At 46.6% G+C, this 20,808-nt stretch overlaps 1 protein-coding gene across 10 annotated transcripts in view; it reads left to right on the top strand.

Moving 5' to 3' along the window:
* Positions 1-15,440, top strand: part of wnk2 (WNK lysine deficient protein kinase 2) — a 41,278-nt gene extending 25,838 nt beyond the window's left edge. For 3 of the 10 annotated variants that reach the window (XM_042088230.1, XM_042088235.1, XM_042088239.1), the window contains 15 exons: positions 1,376-1,538; positions 2,039-2,155; positions 2,355-2,525; positions 3,030-3,078; positions 3,524-3,712; positions 4,184-5,037; positions 5,226-5,283; positions 5,401-5,462; positions 6,415-7,025; positions 7,392-7,639; positions 8,605-8,811; positions 11,238-11,336; positions 12,105-12,146; positions 12,667-12,962; positions 13,282-15,440. In XM_042088230.1, coding sequence (XP_041944164.1) covers positions 1,376-1,538; positions 2,039-2,155; positions 2,355-2,525; positions 3,030-3,078; positions 3,524-3,712; positions 4,184-5,037; positions 5,226-5,283; positions 5,401-5,462; positions 6,415-7,025; positions 7,392-7,639; positions 8,605-8,811; positions 11,238-11,336; positions 12,105-12,146; positions 12,667-12,962; positions 13,282-13,578 — 3,463 coding nt within the window. In that variant the 3' untranslated portion in view covers positions 13,579-15,440. The remainder of the gene's footprint in view (positions 1-1,375; positions 1,539-2,038; positions 2,156-2,354; positions 2,526-3,029; positions 3,079-3,523; positions 3,713-4,183; positions 5,038-5,225; positions 5,284-5,400; positions 5,463-6,414; positions 7,026-7,391; positions 7,640-8,604; positions 8,812-11,237; positions 11,337-12,104; positions 12,147-12,666; positions 12,963-13,281) is intronic. The other 7 variants (XM_042088234.1, XM_042088232.1, XM_042088231.1 and 4 more) reach the window with 7 other exon arrangements.
* The last annotated feature ends 5,368 nt before the right edge of the window (positions 15,441-20,808 follow it).

Here is a 20,808-nt window from a genome sequence, read left to right as displayed (position 1 = left end):
ACGCTCACAGACATTCCTCTGGTCCAGTGTAACTTGGTAATCCTGTTAGGCCCCTGGCCGACCTCCAATATCTGAGATTGAATATTTTCTGGTGCCGAAGGGATTTACCCCCAAAATGGAGGCTATGCAAAACTATGAAAAATTACCTCTCAAGTATTGTTTTGTGAATTCTTTGTGAAAATATGAAAATGCTGTAAATTCTTATGTAGAGCAAATACAGGATTACTTTTAATCCATTATTATTTCTAATCTGTTATTAACTATCTTAATAAGAAACACAAGGCAAGAAAGTTGTCCAATTGAAATTCAGATAGATACTGGGCATATTTCCTCAGTCTTAGTCAGGATTTAGGCAAACAAAACAAAATTGTACACATGCTGACCTGCTCATGTGAAATCACCATCTCCATGGAATTAGAGATTATAGAGATTTGAACAGCAATGGACCATTACATGGTCTGTTTCTAATGCCATGACATATATTGCCTGGCCATATATTGGGAGGTAGTTCAAACTATTGCAACACATCTAACAAGCTAACACACCTAACATGCACTTATTATGCTCTTCTTTTCTTCCTTCCTTCTACCTCCTCCTTCCTCTACCAATACCTCCATCAACTACACTTTGATTAATACTTAAACTTCTGCACCTCTCATCCTCTGGTAGTGATATTTATTGTGGTAGTATTTATTGTTACTCAAGGTCTCCTTTGCATTGTAGCTTGATTGTTAATTCTTATTCTGTAAGTGCCTTTGGATAAAAGCATCTGCACAATTAATACATGTACTTGTAAATGTGAACCACATATGCAGGGAATTCTTGGCAATTGAGGTCAGTTGTCAAACATGGGCATGACCGCACAATTATTAGTCCATCCGATAAGTCTGTCTGGTTGTTTAAGCTGTTCTCATTCAGAGGATAACCCAGTCTTAGAACAAAATGGCACATCAAACAGTGAAACGGTAGGGCACGCTAAATGGATACATTTAAGAGCTAAAAACGAAATAATATTTGCCCCATTCAATGTCTTCCTTTTATATTTCAAACATTTTCAAATATTTTATTTTGTTGGGATCATTGAAAATATATCAGCATCATTGAACATGAGGTCTACCCTGAATTTCCCAGAATTAAATAAACGCTGACTGAATGATAAAATACATCTTTCTTCAGTGTTGCTTAAATACAAAATTATGTCTGAGTTACCATGAGCTACAGCATCATGTTCTGCACTGACAAGCTTGAAGTTTAGTTGTGGCTTCAGTGAAACAGACCATCTGTAGTGTTATCAGTTGAAACTGACCACAATGTCTGACTGGCCAGTCATAGCTAATTCTCTTTTCTAACTTAACACAATCCTGTGGCATCACAGTGTCAACTCGGACGCGGCGTCAGGCAAAGAGATGAGCGACAGCTATGAAGGCGCCACCATTGGAGGCAAAGGAGATGGGAAACCACGGAAACACCACCGCAAGTCGGCTCGCACTCGCTCCCGCCAGGAGAAGACCAGCAAACCCAAACTGAACATGCTTAATGTGAGCCACACCTCACACACAACACACACCTCTCTCTCTCTCTCTCTCTCTCTCTCTCTCTCTCTCTCTCTCTCTCTCTCTCTCTCTCTCTCTCTCTCTCTCTCTCTCTCTCTCTCTCTCTCTCTCTCTCTCTCTCTCTCTCTCACACACACACACACACACACACACACACACACACACACACACACACACACAGGACAAGGTACCTTATATCGGCTTCTGGAGCCAGAGCAAGAGGTGGAGTGGGGCATCCCAGGTTATCTGGCAACTGCAGGCAAAGACTGTTATCACACACATTTTAATAAAATAAAAGGACATTACAGAGTAATAACTATATTTCTGATATGTTATTTTTACTCATTACTTTAGTACTAATAGTAGTAATAGTGGCATGCGGTATTTAAAAGGGAATGGGTGTGTTCACATGTGGTTTCTTCATACAGTAGTTCATATTCCTGATGCTAAGAACAGTGGCTTTATTGCGTTGGTCTTGCCCACAGGTTTGTGATACCGGTGACAAGATGGTGGAATGTCAGCTGGAGACTCATAACCATAAAATGGTGACCTTCAAGTTTGATCTAGACGGGGATGCTCCCGAGGAGATAGCTACATACATGGTAAAGCATCTTCCCACGCAAAATGAAGACAAGATAAATATTAAGCAATCCCAAACTGTTAATGCTGGTCAAGCTCAAGCATGCAGTTACAAATGTGGTATTATATAGAAAATCTGAGCAGCACAGCTCCATTTATGGGACAAAATTATATCACAATTAATGTGGCGAGTGTGGTGTAATGACCGTGTTTGACCTGCAGGTGGACAATGGCTTTATCCTGCCCATTGAGAAGGAGGTGTTTATTGACCAGTTGAAGGACATTGTGGACAAGGCTGAGGACATGCTGAGTGAGGACACGGAGGGGGAGCGGGTGTCCAGCAGGGGGAGCAGTCCTCAGCAGAGCCACAGCGGCAGCCTGACCGGGGGCGAGGTGAGGCAGGGAGCACACACATACACACCTATATGCACAACACACACACACTCACACTCACACACACAGCCTGCATATGCATACACACGCACACACACGCTCACACAAACACACACACACATACACACCTATACGCACATAACACACACACACACACACACACACACATACACTCACACATATGCCTGCATATGCACACACACGCACAAACACACATACACACACACATGTTCGCATATGTGCACACACGCACACGCACACACACACACACACACGCACACATGCACAAACACAGATACGCACACACACACATACACGTGCACAATGCACATGCACCCATACACACACACATGCATGCACCTGTTCACATTATTTCCACACCTGTCAGCATCCTCCCCTCTCTCTCATTCCCACTCCAGCTCTTTCTCTCTCTCCCCATGTCATGCTGTGGACCTGCTCCTGTGTTGTGTTTAGTTCTCTCTGTGCTGTTCTGTTTTTCATCAGGGTCTGAGTGGTTCTTCTGGAGTACCCCAGCCGGTCTATCAGCAGAATGGTCAGTGAATGGTATTCTGCGTCAGACGTACTTCACCCTTTCTGATCATGGGTACAGGGACTGTATTTCAAAGAAGCTGCAACATTTTCTTTTAAACCACATGTATATTTTTTATTTGACATATGTATTGTTGTGTTAAAGCCAACAAATGTGGTGTTACATTCCAGAATGTATTCCAATGGAGTTTTTAGACCAAGCCACACATAACCCCCAAGGTCTACAGTTGTTTGCATTACTACAAAGCTGACCTCTTTTACAAGTTTACAATGCCTTGTTATGATGTCCTAGTGACATGGGTCCTAAAGTGCCCCACATAGACAAAACGTGCCCCCTTTTCCTACACAACAATATATGAGAGTCTATTTTCACACAGAAAGACCACACACACAAAAATGTAGATGCACCCCCCAAATAAACTGTTCCATGTCTTGCCTGTTGCCCTCAGTTCTACACACCGGTAAGAGATGGTTCATCATCTGTCCGGTGGAGGAGGTTCCCCTGGGCAGCCGAGACGCCCCATCTGATGGCACAGCGTCCACACACTCCTCACTCACTGGCACTGTGACTGTGAAGCCTGATGGGATGAGTGGCCAGCCAGCAGGGGGCAGTGTGGCCTCATCCACATTCTCTAAAGGTACCACTGACAGCATTAAACATCATCATACAGCACACTCCCCGTTTATTGGCAGCCCATGTAGTTGGGTGAAAAGAGGTATTCATCTTGCCAAATTTATGTTGTTTTCACTATGAACTATGAGCTATTATGTTGTTTTCACTCCATCCTTGTAAGCATATCTAATCAGAGAAAATAAATATTTTTAACAAAAACACATGTGCTATAATTATCTGCAGCCTTAGACAATTTCTCCCAATATAAATGTTGAGGGGGTTGTTTACATGTTTCTATGTGTCATGTCATTTTGTAATCTATCTGCATTGTTTGTGACCTATTTGTTTGTAAAATTTTGTCCTCCCTGCTTTTACTTACTACTGCGTGTTATTCTCTGATGGTGTAAAGCACATTGAATTGCCTTTGTGTATGAAATCCACTATATAAATAAACTTGCCTTGCCTTGCCTACGATGATTATTATTTGTGTCTCTAGACTCTGATGGCTCCACCTCGGCGCCACCCTCAGCAGGCAGTGATGTGACCGGCGTGTGCAGCCCTCTCCCCCATCCTCTGACCGACCCGCTGGCTTTCTCTCTCTCCTCCACGGCCCTGCCAGCCCAGCCTCCGCCCCTGCACTGCCCCCCTGAGGACGGCCTGAGCGGTGCGGCTAGCTCAGCCCAGACGCGCATGGTGCTGGCCCACCCACCGGCCGGGACAGGGCTACGCAACTCCCTGTCTGTGGACGAGAGTCAGCTGAGTGGACGCCTGGCGTCGCTCTCCCCGATCCACGCCGCGCAGCAGGTGGCAGAGATGGCCTGCGCCAGCTCCCTGGTCGAGGAGGTGCCCTGCTGCCCCCTGGCCATGCCCCTCTCTCTGGACGTGAGCATGCCGCCGTCCCTGACCCACTCCGCCCCACCCACGGACCTGAGTTCCGGCCGAGAGGCCGTCCAGATGCAGACGGAGCGGGGGGGTGGCGGTGGCGGTGGCGGCCACGCCTCGGTGGTGATGCAGCAGCCCTTCGCCAGCGTCGGCGGTGCCAAAGCCCCGTCGCTGCCCCAGAGTCCGGCGCTGCCCCAGCCCTCGGCCACAGCGGAGTCGGACGGGGAGGGCGGGCGCGGCCGTGGGGGCTTCGTGGACAGCACCATCAAAACGCTGGACGAGAAGCTGCGGAACCTGCTGTATCAGGAGTACGCGCCCATGTACCCGTCGGGCAGCGCGGCCGAGACGCCCGGCTCGGGCACCGAGTATGTGCAGTCTCCGCCGGGACCCGAGAGCGCCGTGGAGGGGTCGGGGACCAGCACGCCTGGACCTCTGGGCGACGGACGTCTCAGGGCTGGAGAACAGCTGGTAATCACACAGGATTGGGATTGGGGATTGGGATTGACAGATAATCCCAATTGTCAGCTGGGATTGACAAACAATTCCGCCACTCTAGTCTGCCTTCTGATTCTGTTGAAATATCATCTCCATGTCTGACATTTCTAATCTGATTTGTATTCTCACCCTGCACCCTCTTTGCCCTTCCCTGCTCTCAGCCTCAGATTCCCGAGCGGATGGACAGTTTGAGCATTCACAGCGACTCAGGCGTAGGAGGTGAGGAAAGCAGTAAAGCACATTTATGAGTGGCCACCAACACAGACAGTGAACGGAATGCATTATCCACCCCAAATAATCCCAAACTCCTTAACTGATAACTGTCTCTGTCTGCAGTTGCCAGAAGACCTGGGATGCCCCACTCCACCTCTTGCTCTGGGTCCAGAAGCCGATATAAGGTACATTGTCCTGTGTGTGTGTGTGTTTGTGTGTGTGACCGGTGAGTGTGACCTGTGTGAACTGTGCCCCAGAAGCCGATATAAGGTAGTTGTCCTGCATCATGTCATTGTCCTGTGTCATTGCTACAGTAAGTAAATATCTGGTCAGAGGAGAACAGTTCAGGTTTTATGGTGAGGCCAAGAAAGACATTGTCCTGTGTCATTGCAGTAAGTTACTATCTGGTCAGAGGAGAACAGTTCAGGTGGTATTGTGAGGCCAAGACAGACATTGTCCTGTGTCATTGCTACAGTGAGTTAATATCTAGCCAGAGGAGAACAGTTCAGGTGTTATGGTGAGGGTAACAGACAGGACTCTTTATTAGACTTACTGTGACTTGTGAGAGTGGTTTGGTTATGAGTGTGCGTGAACTAGGGCTGGGCCATATCATTTTGTCTATGGTGTGTTGTGATAATCCATCCCCAAGAATACACTAATACAAAGTTTATGTTAATAGTTAACATCAATGAGGACAGTTTCCATGGGCAGGGTGCTGAAATAGGCCTACGTGTTACAGTAGTTAATTAGTTGAGTATGTGTCTGTGACCTGTGTGTGTGTGCTGTGTGTGGTGGTGTGTGTGTGTGTGTGTGTGTGTGTGTGTGCATGGTGGTGAGAGTGTGTGGTGGTGAGTGTGTGTGCTGTGTATGCTTTCTGTGGTGGTATGTGTGTGTGTGTGTGTGTGTGTGTGTGTGTGTGTGTGTGTGTGTGTGTGTGTGTATGGTGGTGAGTGTTTGTGGTGGTGTGTGTGTGTGTGTGTGTGTGTGTGTATGGTGGTGAGTGTGTGTGGTGAGTGTGTGTGTGTGTGTGTGTGTGTGTGTGTATGGTGGTGAGTGTTTGTGGTGGTGTGTGTGTGTGTGTGTGTGTGTGTGTGGTGGTGTGTGACCTGTGTGTGTGTGTGTGTGTGTGTGCTGCAGATGATGGGCGTTCCGCCGGGCGCTCTGTGCGAGAGGAAGCAGCGTAGCTGGAGCAGCGGCGGGGCCGGCGTGTCCGCTGGCGTGGAGGAGTCCCCTTGCTCGCCGTCCGGCGGCGTCCTGACCGTGGGCCGCTTCTCGGTGGTGAGTGCGGAGAACGGGGCCACGCGCCGCAAGCACGGCAGCCACTCGTCCACATCCTCCCGCTACTCGGCGCCACCGGACTTTTGCCTGGAAGCGCCGCCGCCCGCCCTGATCGCCAAGCGTGGCTCACTGCCCCGCGCCATTACCGCTGTGCCCGTGGACATGGCGATGCACCCCCGCTTCATGTCGTCCGACTCGGGGGCAGAGAGCAGCCCCGCCCGCCTGGCTCCGACCACGCCCAGTCGCCACGGCCGCTCCGAGCGGAGGGGAAGTGACCTCATGAAGAGGGCAGTGGCCTTCCTGCGGCGCTCTGGTCGCAGCAGCAGCGTGCAGAGCTCTGATTCGCCCAGCCGGGCAGCCAGCGGTGTGCCTTGCAGTCCCGTCCATCAATCCTCCTACTTCAGCAGTGACAACGACTCCGAAATGGAGGACTCAGACATCAAGAAGGAGCTACAGCGACTACGGGAGAAGTAAGTGACCAATATGCATTTGTTCCCTAATCAGGGAACCCCTAATGCTAGTATGCCTGTCTAGGCTAAATGTTTGTCTATTTATCTATACTGGATAAGTTTGCATGTCTTTATAGAAGGCAAAAAGTTTGTGTACAACACAACACATTGCAATTATATAGCGCTTTTCAAAACACCCGAAGCGCTTCACAGTGAACCACCACCAATGTGTATAACCCACCTGGGATCAGAAGCATCTGTCAGAATCAGTCTGTGTCCTTGGGAGGGGATAATTCATCTGATTCTGCATTTTTGCAAAATTCTGATTCTGAGTGTGCATTGTTTCCAGCCCTTGTCCTGTCTCAGCGTTGTTATTTTTGTGTGCAGGCACATGAAGGAGATCTCAGAGCTGCAGGCGAACCAGCGCGGGGAGATCGAGCTGTTGTACCGGCGCCTGGGCAAGCCACTGCCGCCCACCCTGGGCCTCAGCTCCACACTGCCCCCTGGTGGCCGGCGCCGCCGCGCCAGCAAGCACAAGCTCAAGGCTGGCAAACTCCTCAGCCCTCTGGTCCAGCAGCTGCGAGGCGTGGCCAAAACCAGTGACCCCAGCAAAGCCACAGAGGTCACCAAGAGCAGTGAGTGGGACTGTACTCAATTGATATTAGCATGTCACATTACTGAACTGGATGAACTGAGTAAGGGAGTAATTTAGAGCTTATAATGAATTTGTCCCGTACTGATACGGTGTTTACAGCATTTATATAGCTCTGGTATTTAGAGCTTATAATGAACTTGTCCCATACTTATACAGTGTTTACAGCATTTATATAGCTCTGGTATTTAGAGCTTATAATGAACTTGTTCCATACTGATACGTGTTTACAGCATTTATATAGCTCTGGTATTTAGAGCTTATAATGATCTTGTTCCATACTGATAAGGTGTTTACAGCATTTATATAGCTCTGGTATTTAGAGCTTATAATGATCTTGTTCCATACTGATAAGGTGTTTACAACATTTATATAGTTCTGGTATTTAGAGCTTATAATGAACTTGTTCCATACTGATACGTGTTTACAGCATTTATATAGCTCTGGTATTTAGAGCTTATAATGATCTTGTTCCATACTGATAAGGTGTTTACAACATTTATATAGTTCTGGTATTTAGAGCTTATAATGAACTTGTCCCATACTTATGCGGTGTTGACAGTATTTATATAGCTCTGGTATTTAGAGCTTATAATGAACTTGTTCCATACTGATATGGTGTTTACAGCATTTATATAGCTCTGGTATTTAGAGCTTATAATGATCTTGTTCCATACTGATAAGGTGTTTACAGCATTTATATAGCTCTGGTATTTAGAGCTTATAATGAATTTGTCCCGTACTGATACGGTGTTTACAGCATTTATATAGCTCTGGTATTTAGAGCTTATAATGAACTTGTCCCATACTTATACAGTGTTTACAGCATTTATATAGCTCTGGTATTTAGAGCTTGCTGTATGGGGAGAAGTAGCAGGAAGTCTTACACTTGCAGCTCTGAATGACCTCTACTTGTGCCCTTGTTTGTTGCTGTGGTTCTCTCTGAAGGTGACCATGCCCCTAGTTTGAATGGCTCTCCAGCGAGAGGTCCACTCCTGTATGATGGCAGAGGTCCGGCTGGGACCATGCCGGACTCCGGCTCAGAACCGGTCCAAACCCAGCAGCCCTGCTCACTCAAAGGCTCCCTGTCCTCCGACAACATCTACTCCAGCCTCCAGGGGGAAGCTCCAGCAATGCCCGGCGGGCCAGGTCAAGGTGCGTCTGCCCACCCCCCTGCCCTCAACACACACACACACACACACACACACACACATGTGCCCCCTACCGCCCCACTCTCATCTGCATCTCCCAGCATGCCACTGTCCTACAGTCACACTCTGTCACAGCCCTAGGCTTAATTAGTTTATTACATGGACACATCACATGGCACTACATGTGAAGTAGATGATATGTTCTATTCTGTGAGGAGCTGTTGTAAGGTGGGCTTGTAGTAATCGGCGGGATATGCTGTATTAATCCTCTGCTACATTCAGTAACACAATGCTCTTGTGTTCCGAAACTGCATTCACAAGAATGGCGTTGAATATAGGTAGGTGGTTGTAAGAGTGGTGGTAAGCTAGTGAAGAAATATCATCAGATTTAGATTAGATGTGTGGTTAGTAAACTATCCATGATACTTGTGAGCCAACAATGGGCATCGATTCGCCATGACACTTCAGTATTCAGAAATCCGTTTTTCTATTTCTGGCTGAAGCTGTGTTGTATTAATTTTAATGTGATAGTAGACAGTACAAGGATACAAGGATACAAGGAAGTTTATTGTCACATGCATATAGTTACTGGAAGTAAGAAATGCAGTGAAATTATGTCTGGTGTCAGCCTATTTGTGCATTAATGGGGGGGGGGGAGGTAAAAAGTGCAGTAGAAGAGGGGTTTAGTAGATTAAGTGGCAAGGGCTGCATAAAAAAGGTGGGGGAGGATTGGGATTGGGTGGGGGGCACCAACAAGGAGCACCCAAGAGCAACAGGGGCAAGGAAAAACTCCCTTACCAAGGAAGAAACCTTGGGCAGATCCACGGCTCAAACCCGCGACCTTGCCGTTATCAGCACCAGTGCCTGACGCATCCTAAGCCATGTAACAGTAAACTTTTTGTTTGGTATAGAATATTCACATTTAATGTAGAATCGTCAACATTTTGAAATAAATATAAGTTGAAGCACATTCTAGTTAGCCTGCTGAGACTGCACTAAGTTATTATGTTAACAGAATGGACGGAAGGTGAAAACCGGACAGAAGTAGAGTTTCACGAATAAGGTGGATACTGATTATACTCAGATACTGTATCATCTTCAGTTGCAATCAATGGAAAATTCACAAATATATTTACATACACTTAACCCTGTTCTCCCATACATTGCCCTAACCATTGAAATGGATATATTCACCAGAATGGTAGAATGCATGCTCTGTGTAACATTTGCTTATTAACAATTTTGACACCTTCATTTTCCCATTGTCTAATGTGTGCTGCAAGTGTATTCAAGTACAAATGTTTATAGTTCTTAGTTCTTAGTTACTGCCTTTAGCAGATGTAACATCAACAGTTAAGGTGTCACACATGGCTAATAATACCATATCTTTTGGGGAGACACACAGAAGAGTTGTATTTAATAGGGGTATAAAGGTACACGCATTTGTACCAAACCGTTTAGGTACAGGATGTTGGGTTCAATACAGATGTACTGAATGTACTGAATGCAGTCTCTAACAGTAGAGTTTTTTCCATGTGGACCAAGTTTCAAATTTTCAGCAATATTGTCACTGAATTTTAGGCTAGCAGTACCTACAGGCTTACTGTATAAAAAATTAACCAAACAGTAACATCAACACCAAGGTACCGAATCATGATTTTTGTGTACCGTAACACCCGTAGTATTTAACATGCTGCTCTAATATGCATGGTTTAACATGGAGGGACTTAAACAATGACCCCCACACATCATCGCCGACATGAGTGCAGCGCACTCTACTTTCGACATTCAATTTTTGTTTTCGATACAACCCTGCACATCATCGCCGAACTCTTTCGCAGCTGTCATTTAGATTACGATTCAGTGTCGCTCAATAAAGTGCATCACACCTAGGCGCTGAAACTTTCTGTCACTTACCCACTCACACCAGTGCCGAAATGTTTAACTGACAAGCACTTGACGAACAATGGATTTTATGGCAGGCACGGACAAAAATCCAAAATCGTAATCTATAAAGTGGCTACAAAAAGGTTTGATGGTGGTGCAGGGCTCTATCCAAAACAATGGAATCTAATGTAACAGACCAGCGAAAGCAGAGTGCACCACACTCATGTCGGCGCCTGTGCGGACCTGAGGCCTTCAAATCCATTGTTTATCAAATGTTTGTCAGTTGAAACCATCAGCACTGTTGTGCAGAGGCAGAAAGTGTCGAGACACTCATGTCGACTCAGCGCCTATACGCGGTGCGCTTGAGAATACTGTTGAATGGGGACTCTCTTGCCTTTGGGGCTAGGCCTACTTCCTGTGACTCCCTGATTCCTGCCCGCTGTGATCTCTCTCTCCTGCCGTCGGTCAGTCAGTCACTACTCAGGCTGCAACTCTTGTGTGTTCTCTCTCCTCTCTCCTTCCTGTTTGTGTTGGTCTCTGCAGGCTGGCCCACCTATCCCCAAACACCTGAGAGGGTCACCTATAAAGGCAGTAGCAAACCCCGCGCTAGATTCCTCAGTGGGCCTGTTTCTCTGTCCATCTGTTTGTATCTATTCGTCTCCTCCATTTCTCACTTCTGTTGTGATCCTTCTATTTGATTTGATTTGATTAGTTGATCTTCGTTTCACCTCGGTTTTATTTCTCTGCCTCTTGGATCTCTCCCCTCTTCTCTGTCTCTAAGCCACTGTCTCCCCATCGCTCCTCACTGTCTTCCCTCCTTTTCTCTTTGTCCTGTGACAGGTTTTGTTTGTTTGTTTTTTGTTTCTTTGTTTGTTTGATTGTTTTCAGTTATTTCTTTGTGTTGCAGAGTCTCTCCTTTGCAAACACACACCTACAGTATGCATGAGTATTGCATGGCTCATGGTTGATGTCCAGTATGCCTGCTGCAGATGCACTGCAGTTGTATTTTTTCTAATGTTGTCAGAGTGGGAGTGCTGTTTCTTCTGTTGCACTGTCCACCAATTGAGCTTGACCGCATGGTTGTTTAGATGCATGCGCTCCATGTGTGAAGTAGAGTCACCCCCATTAGAGCCGATGTCGCCTATTAGTTCAGAAGTGCTGTATATTTGTGGATGTTTTTGGTCTTTTGTGATACATGCCAAATTGTACACAATTTAATATAATCAGTCCATAACAGATTAGATGTAACTGCATTTAATTGCATGTGGTTATATTATGTAGAGAATTATTGCTTATTGTGCCTAATCAGTTTTGTGGTACACTTTGCTACAAGCTTGTGAAGCAACATTTGTGTTTATGTGTATTTTGTGAATTTGCACAAGCCTTCATCAAACTGTATTTATCTTTCAGGGTCAACCTTGAAGCGGCTGTGCCTCGGCAAAGAACGTGGTAGTAGTAACTATTCTGTTTGTTCCTCCTGTTCCACTCAGTATCTGTCCACAGTTCTCATCCTTTCCTCTCTTGCTTCATATTTCATTTACTTAACGTGCCTGTCAAATACTGTCAAAATATTTGCTATTCCCCTATCGTTAACATTTCATAACTCCTGGTTTATCATTACATTTGCACTGTAAACAATCTATCTAACAGCTATCCTTACTTAAAATGTTTAGAAAGTATAACTCAGTTTTTGTCTTGTTGATTTTGTTTTTTGAGATTACTTGCCTAAAATGAGTGTAATTTGATGTTGAGGTGGAAAAGTAAACATGATAATTTAAATCAAGTAAAGTATACTTGAATTGCTATGTTTTGCTACACTGTTAGATAGTTAAGCTAACTTCTGTGATGCTACAAATTAGACTTCCTTTCAAACACAACAAGTATGTGATTTAGTTTCATTAAATACCCTGTGTAGTATATGACATGACGCCGACTGTGAGATGCTGTCTGAAGTGCAGACATGTTTTGACAGGGTCCGGTGCGAGCTCAGCGGCCTCCTACCAGCCTCAGACGGCGGGCTCAACCCCTCCGCCACACCAGCCTATAGTGGGTCTCGCCCAGACCAACAACAGCAACAACACGGGTGCTGGCGTGCAGCAGCTGCACTGGCTGGTGGAGGACTGGGCCGGGGAGCTAACGCCCATCGTGGCGACGAGCCCCTCGGACAGTCCCCAGCACCAGGCCACCCCAAGCACGAGCGCCGACTGGCAGGAGAGTCGCGCCAGAGCCCGGGCTCGGGTCAGAGCCAGGAGAGCACTGACCCTAGAGGTGTGTGTGCAGGTGGACAGGCGTCAGACAGAGGGATAGTGGTGCATGTGTAACCTGCATTGTGTTGACCGCACGGCTCAGCCCTGCACTCACCCTGATAGGCCTGGTATAGTCCTGCGTCTGTGTTCCGTGAACGTGACACGTGGCGAAACAGTCCGATCAGTTAGTCTGTCAGTCAGTGTAAGGGAGTGAATATGTGCAAGGCAATAGTTGAAAGGAGTCTGTGATACTCTGAGTCTGTGAAAGTGAGAGTGTGATGTGTGGTGAGTGTGCAGTTGGATGCTGTCTGACTGCAATGTGTGCTTACCATCTGTCCCAGGTGACCTCCACCCCACCAGAGGGTGCTGTGGCTCAGCAGCTGCCGCTCTCCTGGCCCATGATTGACAGCTGTCCGTCAGGCACCGGTCTGGACCCTGCTACGTTGCTTAGCGGAGGCAACGTCATGCCACCCGTAGCGCTTGGAGGACTGCCGACCTCACCCCTCTACCCGGCTCAGTGGGCGGAGCTGACCTCACCGACTGGCACACGGGTCTTCGTCTTCCCTGCCACCTCACCGCCATGGACCGCCCCCACATCTCCTCAGCAGGCCCCCAATCCTAGAACCAGTACTCTCTAGACTCGAACTATATTCAAACTCAAGCAGAGTGTTTTTGGTTTGTACAGTGTAGCCAGAATATCCCAACACCATGCCTACAAGAGCTCTCTTGTATATTTCATGATTTGGAATAGGTCCTAGAACCCAAAGTGTGTTATTTAATCTATTTGAGAATGTAAATATCGGAATACATGTAGACTTGAGCTCTTCCATCATTTTCTGTACATATGCTATGGGCATTATCCAGGTGGCTGTATATAATCGTTTTTGGTCGTTCATTTGTTGGTTTGAAAGACACCATGTGTGTACATAATTTATCCTAGTTAAGACACATTTGTACCTAGCTGAGTGTATGTGTGTGTGCTTGAAGTCTACCACCCAGCCAAGTACTGTAGCTATGTATATAGGTATATATATACGTACAAACTTCTGTACATAAGACCACTTCTCCACACATATGTACACAATGCAGTATACATGATGACTGTATGTATGGGGGCCATTGCTGTGTGTACATTAAGATGCTGTGCATAGATATATGGATATATCTGGATATATCGGTGTGTATAGGGCAGGTTTTAAGGATGAGGGGGTGTAGAATTTAACTGTTGCCACTCTATACATTACAATGGTTAAGAAAGGAGGAGCACAGCTATTAGAAACATCACATCACTGTGAACCCCTCCCCGTCCAGGTCACCTGTGCCAATCGCTTCTGCCTGCAAGCCTTCGTCCTCCTGCACCCGGACCCTTTGCTGTTAACGTCACTGCTTTAAACTAGAACTTGAACCGGAACTTGAACGCCAGCTGTATACTTGAGATGAAATGCTCCCCCTTGTGGGTGTGCCTTGAACTGCCGTTTTCTCTAATCACTCTGGAAGGATGCACACGAAGCACTTAAGTTTGTCGCAGCATGAGTGGCCTTTCTGAGCAGGTTTGCATATGTGATGAATGTGTTTGGTGTAGAGTGCACCTATTAACTTTTTTTGTTTGTTTGTTTTGTTTTTGCTGTGGAAATGCCATTGACTGGAGTGAGAACAGTAGGTCTATGCCATTTGTGGGAGGAAGATTGAACATGAATAGATGGATTAGGTTTTTAGTTTAACCTGAAGTATATCTGAAGTATGTTGTTTGGACACAGTTTCCTTGATGTACTTTTAATCTAGTCACTGTTCATATTAAGAATATGTGGAGAGGCTTAGGCAATATGTGTGATTATCAGAATTGAAAAGGAAGCTTTATACATTTTTAAGGTACCAGATATAACGGGATATGAATCACATTGATAGCAGAATTTTGCTGACAGCATTTCTGGTATAAAAAACACATGGAACCAACATGTAAAGACGATCACGTTGAAATGCAAAAAGAAGGCAATGAGTTCCTTATTTACTGTAGGGGTTGGGTGATAATTCAGTGTGGGTTGTACAGCCAGATGAAGATTAACAGCACACAGAACTCTGCCGTGAAACACAGCCCAACCATATTTTCAACCAAGAAGAGCTCAGAAACCCTGGATTTGGCATTATGCCCCTACACCAGGAAACCAACATTGAAAAGCGGTAAGCTGTGAGTAGATTATATATTTTATTTTTTTTTTCTGGGCCAGGTTGATGATCACCATTGACAGCATTCAAAGGTGTAGTATATATGCAATGATCTCTGTAAAGGGAGTCCCTCGCTCACTTCAGAGACGTGATGTAAGTTGAAAGGAAGGAGAATTAAGCCTCGCAGCTTTTCTGAAGTTTCTTTCCATCTGATCCACCCTCCTCTGAGCACCATAAGCAAGGAATGCACAGCTCCATCCCTGGACATCTTTATGTCACATGTGCAAATTTTAAGTGACCAACAATTACAAAATTAATAAAATTTGGCTTGAGCATATTTCAGAGTTCTCTCTTCTCAGATGACAAATGTAGTAGGCATACTACTGTAAGCCGCTTCAACATCACACACTGGTACAGAATGCTTCTGGATTTGTCAATTATTTTTCACAGCATCTCATCACCACCAGAAAATGCAATGGACACGCACAGGAATGTTTAAGTATTTAAAAGTAAATTAAGGCCTTTTTTGATAAATGTTTACAAACTGATGAAATTATGCAAGGACAGAGAAATGGCTGTTTTATAATGTTTCTTGGAATTTATGGATATTTATCAACATCTCTGAGCAGAGAATTAGAATGCAACACAGGGCATAGGCATTTTTGATATTATGTCAAAATGGTTATTTCTTCACATTCAGTTATATATCTAGGTAACATTTGAACGTTTAACAACAAAAAAAACCTACTGAACGAGTGAAGTGAGTTTCTCCAGTTTGAAGGTACAATAAGTAGGCCTAGCTCCAACTGTTAAGTGGACTTTAACAGAATGTTTTTATCTTTTCTGTAATTAGGCCTATCCCATCAATTTCACCAATTCCATTCAAGTTGTTGTCACTAAAACCTTATCCAGCTGAGAAAACCCTTCAAATCCAAGTCTCTGGCTGCAAGAATCCATCTCAGAGGCTTAGACAAGGCTAGGCCACTACACACATCAAAGGCGGCTTGAAGATGTGGACTGTACTCCTGTAGTTTTTCGTAAAGTCCCTCCTACGAACGTCTTACTGTAAGATTTGCAGGTAGGCCTACTTCTCACTGAGGTCACCAGCAGGACAAACGGAAATTACAACTAATCTTCAAACGTCTTCTTCATTGACACCCCAAAACGTCTGGGTTACAGATGTGGGACTTGATCGCCAGATCAGGTAATCCAATCGAAACTCTACAATCAGGCCAAATGGCTGATGGACACGTCAGCACACGCAGAGCCCGCCCCCAAGGCGAGGCTATAAACCACACTGATGCACATCCATCTTCCTCTTTCGCTGCTGAGCACCTCAGCAGAGACACACTGTGCTTAAGTAGTAATAGATCTGGTCCCTACTCAGAGAAATCGGTGTTACATCTGTAACCCAGATGTTCCCTGCGACCTGTTACTCGATGGGACCGCATCCATACACGCACAGAGCTGTGTCGATGCAGAGGGATCCCTTCATCTAACATGCTGTCATAACACAGTACCAAAGACATAACAGACCCCCGACCACCCGTGCTATAAGGGGGAGGGTGTAACCAGGGATCAAACAAGATATTATCCTGTATATCCTAACATGGGTGGAAATGGCCACATGCGATATACATCAAGGTGCTTATGCAACATCAGAGCTCAGGCCTCAGTGCCACTAGCACCCAAAACTGCTTGTGAGACCAAAGATCCTGACACATCCAGCATGTAGAACCATACAAAAGTATGGACGGAGCTCCACCCAGCTGCTTTACAGATGTCACTCACAGACAGGCCTCTGTGAAGAGCCCACGACGATGACACAACCCTTGTTGAGTGTGCATGTAACCCCTTGTTGAGTGTGCATGTTGAGTGTGCATGTAACCCCTTGTTGAGTGTGCATGTAACCCCTTGTTGAGTGTGCATGTTGAGTGTGCATGTAACCCCTTGTTGAGTGTGCATGTAACCCCTTGTTGAGTGTGCATGTTGAGTGTGCATGTAACCCCTTGTTGAGTGTGCATGTTGAGTGTGCATGTAACCCCTTGTTGAGTGTGCATGTAACCCCTTGTTGAGTGTGCATGTTGAGTGTGCATGTAACCCCTTGTTGAGTGTGCATGTAACCCCTTGTTGAGTGTGCATGTTGAGTGTGCATGTAACCCCTTGTTGAGTGTGCATGTTGAGTGTGCATGTAACCCCTTGTTGAGTGTGCATGTAACCCCACCGGCGGCTCCATATCGAGGCTCTTGTAGGCAATTTCAATGGCCTCTACTATCCAGTGTGCAAGCCTGTCCTTAGATAGAGCTTTACCCTTTGAAGCTGCTCCGTAACACACAAACAGCTGATTACAGCGCCTGAACCCCTTTGCCATCCAAGTAATGGCACAGGGCACGCACTGGACATAACTTATTCATCCTCTATTCCTCTGCCAAAGCGAAAGGCGGCGGCGAGAAACTACACAGTTCAATTAACTGGATTTGAAAGGGAGTCGTGACGACTTTTGGGGTGAAAGTAGCATTAGGGCACAAAACTACTCTTTCACCACCAGCTGAAAAGCGCAGACAGGACGAATGTACTGAAAGAGTGTGTATCTCACCCACCCGCTTTGCAGATGCCAATGCCAGCAACAAAGCAGCCTTAAGCGAGAGCATTTTAATATCTATGGACTGTAGAGGCTCAAAGGGAGGCTCTGACAGTGCACATAACACCACCAACAGGTCCCAGGCTGGAAAGAGAGTGGGGTGGGAAATCCTGATAATTCACACTCCTGCCATAAACCGAGAAGCCTGGGCTCGCACCACTGATGGCAAAATGACACGCGGATATGGCTGCCAGATACACCTTGATAGTGGAGGCAGCCTTCCCCTGTTCAAGTAGATCTTGAAGAAAGGACAAGACTACACTGACCGAGCACTGAAAAGGGTCATGACTCCTTGAAGAACACCACTGTGCAAAAACACGCCACTTCAACGTGTACAAGGAGCGTGTAGACGGGGCCCTAGCGCTTTAGATGGTCTCCACCACAGCATCAGACAGACCCGCCACTGAGAACCTCACCCTTTCAGCTGCCAGGCTGCCAATCTCCACAACGCCAGCCGGGGGTGCCACACCAGGCCGTGCGCAGGTCAGCAGGTCTCGCCGATGAGGGAGTACCCATGGAGTCCCCACTGACAGACTGCGTAAGTCTGAGAACCAGGGCTGGTTGGGCCATATCGGGGCAGCCAGGATGAGAGACTTGTGCTCCTCCCTCACTCTGGCCAGTGTGTGGGGGAGAAGAGCTATTGGAGGGAAGGCATACAGGTGTGCCCTCGGCCATGGGTGGGCCAACGCGTCCACCCCCAGGGGCGGCTCGTCCCCCCCCCCCCCCCCCCCGCCCAGCGAGAACCACATGGGGCACTGTGTGTTCTCCCGCGACGCAAAGAGATCTACATCGGCCTTACATCGGCCGAAGCGAGCCCAGATCTCTTCCACCACCTGAGGATGTAGACGTCAGTGACCTGAAAATGGAGGCGGGACCGTATCCCGCCCTGGTGGTTGATGTAAGCAATTGCCGTGGTGTTGTCCGTTCTGACAAGAACAGTCAGTCAGCTTGAGCGGACGGTGGGTAGTCCTCACTCACTGAATCTGCAAATTCTTCGTAGTCTGACTCATATCCGAAGTGGAAGACGTCTTCCGACTCCGGAGGGAAGCTGCGTGGGAGGATCATGGGGGCACATGGTCGGCCGTGGTGGCTCCGGTGGGTGTAACAGTGGCTAGGGAAGCGGGACGACTCAACTCCATAGCTTCCTCTTGCGAGTGGAGCTCCGGCTCAGCGAGGCGGAGGACGGTGGGTCGGCGTCTGCTGGAGGTACCGTTGCTTTGTCCCAATGACGCAAGTGCTGTTTCAGCGCGGGCCCTTCCGAGGCAGTCGACGCTCAGACGATGCTGGTCGTCCTTGACCCTATAAGGTGGCCGCAGTCCGGGTAGGCGCGGGACATTTTCTTTGTTTTCAAGAAAAAATTATTCACAGGTACTCAGTATTAGTTTTGAGGAACACAAACACAATTGAGTTGGTAGCCTTACGAAAGTGCTTGTAGGAAAAAATATTCCACGAGAGCTTTGTATGGGATGAGCAACGCGAAGCAAGAAAGTATTGGATGCGTCAGTGGCGTTTATAGCCTCGCTTTGGGGGCGGGCTCTGCGTGTGCTGACGCATCCATCAGCCATTCGGCATGATTATAGAGTTTTGATTGGATGACCTGATCTGGCGATCAAGTCCCATCTGTAACCCAGACGTTTTGGGGTGTCAATGAAGAAGACGTTTGAAGATTAGTTGTAATTTCCCTGTATGTCCTGCTGGTGGCCTCAGTGAGAAGTAGGCCTACCTGCAATTGGCGATCAAGTCCCATTGAGTAATAGGTCGCAGTTTCTGCGACAGGGAACACTATTTCGCAGGCAGCACCCACAGTGGTAAAGTAGCAAAGAACAGGCATGACAGATGTAGCCTACTGAGTATAGCCTAAGCCTCATTCATACATCTTGCAACAAATATAAAAATGGTGCAACAATCTAATCTTAAAACTAGATGTACCGCGTGTGTGTGTGTGTCTGCTTGCCTGCATGTTTTCTGTGTGTGTGGGTGTGTTTATGTGTGTAGGCGCACGTGCATGTGTTTGTGCGTGGCTGTGTGTGTGTGTGTGTCCGTGCATGTGAGTCTGTGTGTGCGTGCCTGTGTGTGTGCATGCGTGTGCATGCGTGTGTGCCTGCATGTCAACTGTGTGTGTGTGTGTTATTGTGTCTTTATGAGGGCGTGTGTGTGTTTATGTGTGTGTGGGTGTACGTGTGTGTGAGAGTGTGCGTACCTGTGTGTATGTGTCTCTGTGTGTCTGTGTGTGTGTGTGTGTGTGCATGTGTGTGCATGTATCTTTATGTGTGTGTGTGTGTGTGTGTTCATGAGTGTGTGTGTGCACAATCTGTGCATGCATAGTGTACAGTCACTAAATGTACACATATATTCATTTATTATATGGCCCCCCATGAACGGAATTCCACAAAACTTGGCATGCATTCCGAGGGTTTCATAATGATCCTAAACTTCAAATGTAATGCATTTTGAACCTGTCCGCCTTCAAATGTCATGCAGTTTTGAACCTGTCTGCATAAGATACCTGCAATTACAATGCCTCGTTTTTGCTTTTTCTTTTGGCGCTATACATGAAATGAGTGGATACGGGATGGGTTGACATGGCCCCTGGAGGCCAACATACAAAACTAATTGGTCACCCTAGGCCCTACGGTTCTTGAGATATTCACAAAAAACTGTGTCCAGGCCAGTTGGTGTACAGTCACTAAATGTACATATAAATGAATTTATTATATGGTCCCTATGAACGGAATTCCATGAAACTTGGCATGCATTCAGAGGGTGTAATAATGATCATAAACATCCACGTTTGTGCAGTTTTGAGCATGTCAGCCAGAGATACCTCAATTTCATTTTTAATTAGGTGGCAGTATACACCAAATGAGTGGTTATGGGATGGGTTGACATGGCCCTTTAAGACCAATATACAAAAAAAATTGGTCCTCCTAGGTCTAGGTTTTTGAGATATTCACAGAAAACTGTGTCCGCCCTACTCTCCTTTTGGGGGTTCAGTCCAGCGGGGGAGCGATGGATAAAAAAAAAAAAAATGGTTCCGTGTCATCCTTGTGGGGCTACATGCCCA

Source organism: Alosa sapidissima, chromosome 4 (genome assembly GCF_018492685.1).
Source record: "Alosa sapidissima isolate fAloSap1 chromosome 4, fAloSap1.pri, whole genome shotgun sequence".
Taxonomy (NCBI): domain Eukaryota; kingdom Metazoa; phylum Chordata; class Actinopteri; order Clupeiformes; family Clupeidae; genus Alosa; species Alosa sapidissima.
This window is presented reverse-complemented; position numbering and strand designations above follow the sequence as displayed.